General features: G+C 33.9%; 1 protein-coding gene across 1 annotated transcript; it reads left to right on the forward strand.

Moving 5' to 3' along the window:
* The first annotated feature begins 1268 nt into the window (after window positions 1-1268).
* On the forward strand, window positions 1269-3329 carry LOC114289422 (uncharacterized). Its single transcript, XM_082889196.1, has 6 exons — window positions 1269-1458; window positions 1789-2039; window positions 2150-2353; window positions 2433-2522; window positions 2754-2858; window positions 2941-3329. Exons 1-6 carry the CDS (start codon window positions 1269-1271, stop codon window positions 3103-3105), a joined length of 1005 nt encoding a protein of 334 aa, XP_082745322.1. The 3' UTR covers window positions 3106-3329.
* The last annotated feature ends 9704 nt before the right edge of the window (window positions 3330-13033 follow it).

The raw sequence follows: 13033 nt of genomic DNA on the forward strand, positions 1-13033 counted from the left end.
CCTAAATTAGCATCAGTTTGGATTGATCAATCAGTGTAGCTTAGATATTTAGGTAGAATATCTGGTTACATTATTATTATTATTATTTTGAATTCTAAAATATAGAACAGTTCATTATATCTTGGAATGGATTGTGATTTTGTATTCATCATATTGAGAAAAAATCTAGCTTAATTCAATTTCTTGCATAATTTTTTTTACAGACAGTAATAGATATTGATATTTGAACAATTTGTGTATCCTCTGCTTTGCTTCTTTACGTGTCTGATAGAAGAATGTAAATTGTAGTCTCTTTGTGAAGAGATTACCATAGCCGCCATTATTCATAAGGATACAAATAAGTGTTGGTGCCAAAAATGATTAATAGTAATAAGAGTTGTGTTATCTTCCTCAAAATTCTCATCAATTCAATGTCTTCTTTGAAAAAAAAAGAAAAAAGAAAAAGTGCTTTCATTACTATTCATTTTTAATAAAGTTAATAAATGAACACTTTTGTTAATTGTTTTCGAATCTCCTTTACCCCATAGTTACTGGTGCCCCATAGTTACTGGTGCGGTCTGGACATGGGAGCACAGGCAATGCCATAGGAATGCAAATGCCATCCTCATCCTCCAAATCAACACATCTGCAAATGCTACACTTTATGTGGCTTTCACCACCCACCCTCACCCTCACCCTCTCCAGTTCATTTATATTCTACAGTTCATCTTGAGGGAAGCTTAGAAAACCTTAAAAGAGGGTGCTCTATGCCACTGTGATGTAATAGATTTTCTTGTTCTATACAGCCCTGCACATTGATATGATTAGAAAGGCATTTTTATTATTTGTAAATACTCTCTACTTAAGGAAACATTTACGCAACCATAAATCTCCCTCTATATGTTCTTGGTTTAATTTCATCAATAGTATTTCTTTTTTTCTTTTTCTTTTTCTTTTTCATTTTTTGTCTCCCTTTTGGAAACCCATTCAGACCTCATTCTAATTTTTTTGTCAACTATTGGACCTCTTGAAGCATCGACAGAGGCACAATTTGAAGATAACGAAGAACTGATATGATATTGTAATTGGCAGCATATTCACTTTTACATTTGTGTTTTCTGTATGGATATTCATATTAATAAAATCTTTGCTTTTGTACCTTTGTACCTTTCTTTAAATGGCCATTTTTACCTTTCATGTACTCTTATTTTGTTTTGAATGCAGTAGATATTTATAGATTATCATGTCCTTACTCTTATGTTTGTAGTTTTTTTTTATAGATATTATCTATGAGTTCTAGCTTCGACCATTCTTCTAGTGAAAGTGAGCAATCAAGCTCTAGTAGTTCTAGTTCAGATGAGACTCAGAACACACTCAAGATGAAAGTCATACCCGATCCACCGGCATCATGGCATCCACCAGGCAGTCTTCCTACCACATCACGTAGCGGTAGTACATCACATGGCTCTGTTTCAGCTGGTATGTATCAACTTTGCTTGATATTTTCTTATGGTGTTTTTGAGTTAGATTTGTAGTCCTATCTATCATACATCATGCATGGTTATTTTAAAAAAATAACCATGAAAAGTTCATAGTTTTAAGGATATTCATGAAAAGTTCAAGAACATGCAGAATATATTTAAATCTAGTGTAACGATGAGTAGTGCAAAAAATATATATTAATATTTGAAAGAGAGATTTAGAATTCATGTTGAACACTATTATAGAAAATAATAGAACGAATCTTCAGTGACCAATTGACTGCATCATAAAGAAACTGATATGAAGCTTACTACTATTGTTTTGTAGGTCCTACCTCAAGTCAAGCCACACAAAAGCAGACAAGGGGTCCCACATATGTGCATGGTCAATGGGGTACTAGTGAAGATGGCATTTTAAAAGTTGTTCCAAACGAGTTGAATCAAGTAGTTGAAGGACACACATCCCTTGCTTCACATTTGGGCGTTTTGGCACGAGATGGGAGTCTTGCACCACTCACTTTTACGACTTGGCATTATGTTCCAAAACAAAACAAAGATAACATATGGAGGGAGATAAAGGTATATATGGATATTTAATATGAAATAAGTTACAATTGTATTCCATATGAAATGCATATTACAAGTGTAGTTGACATTGCATATTACAAGTGTCTGTAATTGTAATGCAGGCTCATACGGATGCAGATGAATCCATGAAGAGAACAATAATGGCTTCATTTGGAAAGAAATGGAGAGATTGGAAAAGTCGAGTGAAAACAATGGGATACAAACCCTTCAAGAATGATGCAGAAAGGTTGGCTCATCGACCAGATAGAGTACATGAGGATCAGTGGCGGGCTTTGGTCTACTATTGGGGCTCTCAGAGTGCATCGGTAAAATTTTATTTATGTGAAAAAATGTTTATATATGATAATTGTTTATAACATCTTAAATAAATTTCATATTTGACAGAAATCAAGCAAGAAGAATAGAAAAATCCGGAAGAAGAAGACATTACATCATAGAACAGGCCGAAAGCCTTTCTCAGTAGTTCGACTGGAGGTATAATTATTCTCTCCATTCATCATTTTCATTCTTTGTCAACTATATCTGTCTATATGTGCTAAAAAGGTGTCAACAATTTGCACCATAATGAATTTATACCAGTTCTACAAAAACAGATGTTATTTGCTTAGTTTTTTATTTTATTTACTTAACTTGTTCACATATTTAATTGCTTAATTATTTAATTTTCTTATTTATCTTAAGATTTTGGTCGTCTTTCATTTATAGGAGACAAAAAAGAACAATGGGGTTCCTGCTAGTCGGTCACAGGTGTGGATGGCCGCATACATGAAAGATGGGACGTCAAATAGTGATTCAGTTAATGAGGTTATGGTATGTGATACTACTTTATCTTTGGACTTTTAATATGATTTATATTTATATTGGAGGCTCATTATTGAATTCAAACTTGCAGACTCAAATGAATGAGTTAGCAGAGCACATTGAGGGATCTTCTACTGACCCTGCAGCATTACAGGAGCAAATCTTCACACAAGTTATGGGCCCAGAGCGACCTGGCCGTGTTCAGACGTTTGGATTGGGACCGTCACCCACTGATGTTTTTTGGAGGTGGATATAGGCGGTCACAAGAGCAGAATCGTCTCTTCCAAACTCAAGTTCAGGAACAAGTTCAAGAGCAACTTCAACGGTATCAAATGCAGTTTGAGTCGAAGATGAATGAAGTAATGGAGAAACAAATTCAGGCTATACGCACAGATTTTCAGTCACGAATTCAGTTTTTGGAATCTCAATTGCAAGCTGCAGGCGTGCCCGTTGACCCAGTTGTTGCACCATCAAACTCATTACATAGGCAGCATGTATTTTAATTATTTTTACTAGTTATTACTTTAAATTGCCTAGAGCTAATATACAACTTAAGTCTCTTATTGAATGATAGGTTGTGGATTCACTTAGTAGTCATCCCACTGTTCGGCCAATGTCACATCAACAACAATCTCATGCATTTTCATCCTAAGAGGTGAGCAATCATTTAATCAAAGTTTTTTTGACAAATAACATATCTTATTAATTACAATACTTGCTCTTATTAAATATAGGTTCACCTTTCAAAGAAAGAGAAGAAGAATAAGAAGAAGAAGAAGAACTAACAAGGTAAAAGTACTATGTAAGGTTATTCTACATATTACAGCGTAGAGTTTCAGTAAAACGAAAGATAATATTTGTTTGAAGTGGAGGCATTTTGTTAAGGAACTTAGCCGACCAACTGAACTCAAAAGCCACCAGAAAGCTACAATGGGTATTCCAAGTCCATGTGGTGCCTTTTGATACTAATTTCTGTTTCATTGTTCTGTGGCCCCTTTTCATGATCTGTAAAGCCATCCGATATTTTGCTAAACTAATTCGACTGCAGGTGATTATTGGTGGAGGTGGTGGAGGTGGAGGTGTCGCTTTTGCTGCAGCTCCTGCAGGTGGAGGTGGAGCCCCAGCTGCTGAAGCACCTCCAGCTAAGGAGAAGAAGGAAGAGAAAGAGGAGAGTGAAGATGAAGATATGGGTTTCTCACTTTTTGATTAGTGAATCATCTATATACAATGTTTTCTTATTTACCAAGTTTTGAATGTGTCGGCCAACTTTGATAGGGGTTGAATGTTGGCTTTTCATCAGTCAAGTATGAATCTTGTGGTGGTCTTTATGATCTCTAGTAGACAACTCACATTTTTGTGGTTTTTAAAGCTGTGTTTGAACTTGGCTTCTGCTATATCTAATATGAGCTAGTGTTTGCATGTTATCTTGTGAAGTTGTTATCTGTAGTCTTCATAACTACAGATATTCTTACAAAATTATAAGCTAGTGTTTGCATGTTATCTTGTGAAGTTGTGAGCAGTATTCTGTCCAGTTCCTTCAAACTAAAGAGATCCAGGTTTCTCAAGAAAACCCTTCCAACATCCCAGATATGGAAAAGCAGTTTCTCGGCAACCAACACCAACATTCAGTACTAGAGAAGTTGAATACTAAATGCACAAAAGGTAGCCAACCTGAGTGTCAAGTTAGAGTGCAATTTGCTGAATTGCTCAAATCTATAATTCCCCAAGTTGATAATGAGAGAGCTACACAGCTACACAAGTTATTTTTCAGACTCCGAGTGAGTCGTTGCATAGATTTAGTTATCAACTTTGCTTCGCTACTTAGGCATAAACTGATTAAACTATTCCTTATACTCAAATGTTGAAATGTTGACTGATGTAATTGCTATTCCTAGAAAAATAAAATCGCTGGTGAGAACTTTCTCTGGCTTGTGCAGGATATTGTGGGGTGTCAGTTGCTTACAGAGGCAGTTAAGAAAGTGCAAATTCAGGTAAATTGGTCATAATGTTCATGCAATTACTCATATTGGCATTTTTTCATTGACAAACTAATTCCCTGCAAGTTTGCATCCTTTTGTTATCTATCCTTTCTCCTTTAGCACTGTAGGTTCTGTGACATAACCGTACACTTTAGATAACTATTGCATTGTCTGGTTTTGAAATATTCTGTCTATTTTTCGTGCAATGGAAAATGTTGGTTTGCAAGTTGTTGCCATCCAACAAACTTTCGAATGCTATTTTTGGATATGATACACCATTTACTCCTTCTCTTACCCAAAACTCGCTCAGGTCTCATCTACAAAAACTTCGGTTGGTCCTAGAACTGAAGCCAAGCTGCCCTCAAAGCGACATTGTGGTCAGGAGAAGCCAATAGAAGAGCTTGTAACTCTACTACCACCCTCAAGGTTTATTTAACTTCTCTATTTCTGTTGCTTCATTCTGAAGATTCAACTCTCAAATTCCAAAAGCCTTGACTGAGATTTTGTCAATAAGCATCAACATTTTTGTGCAACTTCTTACAGTAAAAGGCAAAAGACATCTGAAATGCTTTCTGATCAGAGCATTGAACAGTTTACTAATGTTACTGCTGTCAGTGCATTCAATTTAGTAGATAGATAGAGAAATGAATTTTCTACAATTTGTAGCACATCTTTCTATAATTTTCTTTTTAGGCCTTACTTTGTTCTGTTGGTAAAAGCTCCATCTTCTTTCAATCTGCCCCTGCATTTCCTTCCGAAGCGTGACTTCAGGTACCAGCAAAAAAGTAACAATTCACACAAATAGTAGGGTTCGTTTTGTTGCTTTTAGTTGTGACTTCAGGTGCATTGCATTGGCTTCTGTATGCCAATTGTATCAAAATCTTGTATTGGTATCACGAACTTTTTTTTATGTATTTTATTTTATTTGTATGTTAATAGGTTAGTAATAAGGTAGCTTACAACGAATGAGCTATGGTCGCTCTATCGATTCGTTGTTGATATTGCACATATGAAACTGAATTAATGCTTCATTTGTTATTTGAATGGGAGTTATTATTTTATCTGTTTGTTTTATTATAGGTATTTGAATGGGAGTTAATATTTTGTATGTTAGTTTTATTATAGTTATTTTTTTATTAATTGAATGAGAAACCAAATTCAATATTTTCTTACAGGTATTCTTTTTAATTTAATCAAATAAAACTAGCACAATTTCAAAAAAAAAAAAAGATAAGACGGCGTTTCTAGAAACGCCTCCTAAACTCTCAATAGTAACGGCCATATTTTTTAAACAGATACGACGGCGTTTCAAAACATCGCTAAATATCATCGGTGACGTCAGCGTGTGTATAGTGGGAGATTTCGCGGCGTTCTTTAAAACGCCTCCTATACTAATATCACGACGTTTTTAAAACGTCGCAAAGCTACAGCGACGGCCGCAGCTTCGACGTTTGGTACTAAACGCCACAAAATGAATTAGCGGCGTTTTTGATAGATATAGCGGCGTTTTTAAAACACCTCTAAAAACCCGATTTCCAGCGGTGAGACCAGAATTGAACCATAGAAACTGGTTTTGTTCGGTTCGGTTTTGCGGTTCTATAAATTTTATATAACACTAAATATGATATTATATATATATATATATATATATTTTATGTTAATAAATAAACTAACAATAATTAGTTTGGTTAAGTTGGTTAGAATTTATCAATTTCACAATGAAAATTAGTGTTCAAATTTTATAAAAACTTATGTCACAATGCGATTCAGTTTGGCACTATTACAAAACGATTCCTCCATCTTCAAAACCAAAATTGAAGCTAACAAAAATCATACCAAACTATCAATTCTATCAATTTTTTTGAGCACCCCTACCACTTTTTACAATCAAATGTGGGGGAAAATGTCATATAGACATCTACACGGATTGTTTAATTATTTTTTCGTTTAAAATAATTAATGAAATAATTAAAATAAATAAAATTTTATTGTGTACACTAATAATTATAATGATGAAAAAAATCGATCATATATGACAGTTTTCCAAATATAAATAGTCCTCTTGTGGACTACATTGGCTTGGCTTCTCTTTTTCTTTTTTGAGGGCGCCCTATACAAAGAATGGATTCAAAAACTCTTAATTATAGTAGTATTAGTTTAAAGTAAAATGATTGGTATTTTGAATTTGAGTTTGTCCAAATCGTCTGAATTTATACAAGTCGGTTGACCGTCTCGGACAATCAGTGAAATACTTGCCTACCGCCGTTATTACTTGTTGCCGAATGACCAGCCAAACAACCAGCAATCCAAAATTTAGACGATTTGATCAAGTCAAAATTCGGGTGATGTATCATTACTCTAGTTTAAAATATTTTTAAATTATATAAATAAATTTTTTTTAAAAAAACTTAATGCATATAATCCATCTCTACAATTATATAATAAAGATTAAGATCACCAATCTTCACACCTAAAAAGACCACCATTTAGGTGGCACTCCACCTCCTCATCTACATCATCTTTCCACTAATCTCAAGGCTCATAAATTATAAAGTGACCCTAAAATTTTAGTATAATTTTATAATTAAGATATTTTCACTTGTAAGACATTATGAGACCTTCAATCTTGGTATCTGAACCTAGAAATCGAATCTAGGTAAAATTTTAAACATGAAAATTGAATGTTTAATGCAAGCTATAATAGATGTAAAAAAAAACTTTATACATCTTGATAACGAAATTAATAAAACTAAAACCACAAGCCTATTAATAGTCTAATGGATATGAGTAAAGAAACATTAAATATTTATAGAAATCAAAATATCATTATTATTGAAATATCTAAAGAGTTAAGAGAAATAAAAGAAATTTCTCTTTTATTACAAGATTTGTAATCTCTTTTAAGGTTATTGAACAAACTGCAATAATCGCAAAAGATGAAAAAGATAAGGATGGCAGTGGTACATCCGTACCAAAAATTCCTATAGAAGAAATATCCTCAGAAGATCTTCAAAAATATTTGAATCTATATATAGATAATTATGAAAGAGAAAATTGCTTAAAAATCCATAAGCGATTCTATTGATCTAGCGGAGTTAAAAGAACAACGCTATCAATCAGAAGAAAAGCTGAAATATCCTAAATAAACAAAGCATTTCGAAATTTCAATTTTTAGAGAAATCCTAATTTTATGAATATCTTTGGAGATAATGAAGATAGATCTTCTAAGAATGAAATAAAGTTAGGAAAAAGAGGACCGTTGAAAACTCATATAAAATATGACTTTATTCCTAAAACTGCAAAATGAGCCTTTTACAAAATACAAAATATATCTTGATCTTGACTGTGTAACTAACATAGAAGAGGTTATAGATAATTAGGCTCAAGCTGTAAGAATTGAAGTAGGTGGACAAGCTATAGACGGAGGAGGTCTAAATGCTTTTGTAAAAGCTATTGTAAGAGGTCAAGCTGCAAAATTTTGGAATACTCTATTAGATAATGATAACATGAGAGCTCAGTGGTTAGCTTTAACTACTGTTGAAGAGAGTATCATGTTTATGGTAGATAACCTTAAACAAGAATTTCGTGAAACAACCCTTAGCCAATTGGAAATTCAAGAAAAAATAATATGTACAAATCTAACTAAGATACAAATATGTGATATGTGCTATTTTGAAAATTATGCTTGTGATTACAAAAAATGGTCCTATAAACTAGACTTAAAAGATACTATTCATTGGCAAAAAATATTTATAGCCAAACTTCCTAAACCATGGGATGACCAATCTCAAAAAGATTTTGAAAAGCTATTGTAAAATAATCAAATCTGTGATTCTTTATGTGGACGAATAACTTTCGTACGAGAAGTTATAAAGAAATATTGTGCAGAATGACAAACTATAAAAGATGTGGAAAAGGCATATATGGATTATAGCTGTTGTTAAAAAAATCAAAGGTATGGTAGGAAGTTATAGGAGTGACAAAAAATCCAAACCATTGGTTAAGAAGAAGAAATTTGTGAAATAATGAAAAGAAATACAGAAAAGAAAATTTAATCCTTATAAAGAAAAGCGAAAATCTTGGGATATATATATTAGAAAAAAAATCTAATAAATTCACAAAAGATAAAAAGCCTCCATGTCCAAAAGGAAATCTTCTAAAGTATGCAAATGTTGGCTTCGTGGAGAAAAAAGGACATTTCACAAACAAATATCCTTACGAACAAAGAAAACATGTTAAACAAATATTATTTTCTGAAGAAAAATATGAAATATGGGGATATGAAATAGAATCTGACAATGAAGTAGAAAAACTCATGTCAAAATATGAATCAGAATCTAAATATAGTTCCGATGAAAACGATGAACAAAGCTTAGCGGAAGCTTTAACTTGAGCTATTTTTATAATGAAAATAGATTCAGATGATGAGAATGAAATGATCTTTCCTAAGTGTTAGGTTTTGTAATTGGCAATCCCGTTTGACAAAACTCTTTTTAGAAATAATTTGATTTAATCTTTCATTTCAGTGAGGCTATGAGTATTTAGATGCGAATCTAACCTGAATTATGCCTATGCAGAGGAGTTTGTGATCTTAATCCTTTCATGTTTGTCACTTTACTAACCGCTTGAGCGGTCATTTGTGCGCTCGAGAGAAGAAACAAAGCATCCAGTATTTTTGTAGAGCGCCTGAACTTCTGGGAAGAAAGTTTTACTGCTCGAGTGGTGAAAGTTGTGCTCGAATGGTCAGCTTATATGTTTCGCACTGCCTTTAATCACACCACTCGAGCGGTTACATGTGTGCAAGAGTGGTCTGCGCGATCTTGTTTTCTATAAAGTGCATTGTTCGCTGTTTCTAGGGTTCGACTCGTCTAGATTTTCAGAGAGGAACAAGATACAATGTGTTTTATATTGGAGGGTGCTTTATGAGTGTTTCTTTGATGATTTAGTGATCTATGGATCCGTGAACTTCATATCAACATCATCAAGGGTTTGTTTGTTTTCCTTTATTCACAAAAGAGAGAGTTATTCTTCGATGGATTCTAGGAAATTTGAGCCTAAAGCTTTGGTAGATTCTAGAGTGGCTTATCGTCATGGATTCGACATCGACATTGTGGATTCAACATTGGGCAAGAAAATTCCAAGGTGAATACAGTAGTAGAAGAGGCACATAGGGGTCGATTCAATTCGGGCGTGGATTCGCTAGGTAATTGATGTTATACTTGTGTAATTCTTTTTTGTATTCTTAGTGGATTGTTTTGTGGCGTTGGCCATGGTTTTTTTATCACAATTGGAGGCGCTCCAATTGTGGTTTCCACATTAAATCATTTTACCGATTTGTCTTTGATTGTTTGATTGGGATTATCATTCGTTATTTAAAATTGAAACATAATTACAAATCAATATCTTAGATATTTTTTAGATTTTTCAATTGGTATCACAGCAGGTCGCTCTATTTTCTTTTTCAAAACTATTCGAGCGAAATCTTGTTTGATTCGTGATAATGGATTCAATTCATGAGGGGAATTCTATGGTTCGACCACCCCTACTTGACAGATCTAATTATTCTTTTTGAAAAGCTCGGATGAAAGCATTTTAAAAATCTATTGATGAAAAAGTTTGGCAATCCGTTATGTGTGGGTGGACCGAACCGACGATTACCATTGATGAAGTAACTTTCCCTAAACCAATTTATAAGTGGGACACAACTGATTACCAGAATAATAGCTAGAATAGTAAAGCTATCAATTCTCTTTTGTGCGCCGTCACACTAGAAGAGTTTAGTCATATTTGCAATTGTGAAGTTGCAAAAGAGGCTTGGAATATCTTATAAACTATTCATGAGTGCACTTCTTCAGTTAAACGCTCAAAACTTCAAAGGCTCACGTCTAGTTTCGAAAATCTTTTAATGAATAATAGTGAGACCTTTGATGAATTTTATGCAAAGTTAAGTGACATTTCAAATTCGAGCTTCAATTTAGGTGAAAAAATACGGGAATCCAAGATTGTGGGAAAAATTTGAGGTCATTGCCCGATCAGTTCCAACCAAAAGTTATAGCTATTGAGGAAGCTCAAGATGTTGACAACCTCAAGCTAGATCATTTGGTTAGAAATCTCTAAACCTATGAGGAATATATGAATTTGGAAAAGATTCTGATGAGGATTATGAGATTGATTCTAAGATTATGGATGCTTTTGTAAAACAATTTAAAAAATCTTTTCTAAAAAAGAAGTCTGATCTTTTGGAATCAACTCATAAATCCAAAGGCAAAGATAAACTCATAATTGATTCTACAACCAAGAAGAATAAAGGAAAAATACAAGGGAACTCTCAAAGAGTCCAATGCTATGAATGCCAAGGATTTGGCCACTTTTCTCAAGAATGCCCTAGTCGATTGAGGAAGAAAAAAGCTTTCGCTATCACTTAGGATGATGAATCCGAGTCTGATAATGATGAAAGTGACAACGAGACTCAAGGCGAAGAGGGGCGTGAACAATTTCTTGCTTTCATGGCGGCTTCCGAAACTGAAGGACGAATGGAGTATTCGAAGAGGCCGGTTAAGAATGTCACTGATGATAAAACCTCAGAAAATGATGATGAAAAGCTTCAACAAGCTTCTGAAATGTTGTATAAGAAATCTCTTAACTTATCTAAATTGAATGACAAACTCACTACCAAACTCAAAGCGGTTGAAAGTGAGAATGTCAACCTAAAGGAAGAGATTTCCAAAGGCTATGAATGATTCCATCAAGATCTCTAATGATCGACAAGCTATTTGTGCAAAACTCTTGACTTGTGAGACAAAGAGGAATGAGCTACAACAAATCTAAGCAATAAATGAAGAAAATATTGAAACTCTTGAGATGTCTTAAGTTACCTTGGAAGAGCTAGTCATCAAGAAAGAGGAAGAGCTCAAGTGTGCTATGACTACTATTGGTTTTTGGAACGAAGGATCACAGACTTTGGACAATATCATTGGGCCTCAATAAATGTGTTATGTCAATAGTGGCATTGGCTTTGGTGGTGACAAAAAGAAAAAATAGAGTGCATCTACATCTCATGATACAAGAACTCAAGGAAAGGAAGAGCAAAAGATTCAACGAGAGGTTGGACTTCTCAATCTCACTAAAGTTGGTAAGGTCAGAGAAAAAAAGGTACACCATGTTTTTATTTGTCATCATTGTGGTATGTATGGTCATATTCACTCTTATTGTTATGAGTTGTATGGGAGAGTGTCTCATAGAAGTAGAAGAAATTGTAATACCTCTTGGGGTAAGAGATATTTCATTAGTCGTAATGAAGTTAAAGGTCAACTTAGACCTTCTTATTTTGATTTGCTTAAGACCAAACATGAAGCATGTTTGCATTTGCCTAGACTTTGGAGTGGGAGGTTGGAAACCAAGTCGAGACAGGTTCCTATTAAAGGAGAAGGGAACCACATCGTCAAGACATCACCCAAGAACTGTAATTCTCACAACTTTGTTAATACTAAAGCGGTTTGGGTGAGAAAGCTTGACTTGATCTAACATGTTTATTTAGTTTTTTTTTTCTCTCTATTCACGGGTTTCTGTCTGTTTTTTTTTTTTTGGGTCGTTTTGTGTGTGCATGTTCATTTTCTGTATTGCTTTGTTTAAAAAAAAAATCCAAAAATATTTTCTTAATATGGTTTTGCAAACTTGACATTTTTTAGAAGTTCTTGGTGCATATTAGAATTGGTAATAATATCCATTACATGTTAATATGTGTGTGTTTTCTATGATTATTACTCATTTCAGAGAGTGTGTACGTTGATTAGAATGTCTTATTCTGTACACACTCTTGGATTAGCAAATATCAGACTCTTCCGTATAAGTGATCAAATTTCTCTATGGACTTCTAGCGCTGTGTCTTTTGCTTTTCTAGAGGAATTGACCTATACTAGCTCATCATGGGTGATGTTGAGTCTCTTAACCACCTTCAATCTTTTTTGCATCTCCACGGTTTTCGCCTCAATTCTTTGTAGTTAAGGCATGATGAAAATGCGACCTTAGAGTCACCAACCAAGTTATACTCTTGAGCATGCAAGCCGCCAATAAGTGCGCAAAAGAAAGAAAGAAAATTTAAAATTTAAAAAAATAAAAAAAATCTGATTCATTGAATGAGGGGTAACCTCCGTATTTACTCAACAAATACCCCTTGATTCCTAGTGGTTTGACTTTCCTAAGTTG

Source organism: Camellia sinensis, chromosome 1 (assembly GCF_055761805.1).
Source record: "Camellia sinensis isolate YWXY chromosome 1, ASM5576180v1, whole genome shotgun sequence".
Lineage (NCBI taxonomy): Eukaryota > Viridiplantae > Streptophyta > Magnoliopsida > Ericales > Theaceae > Camellia > Camellia sinensis.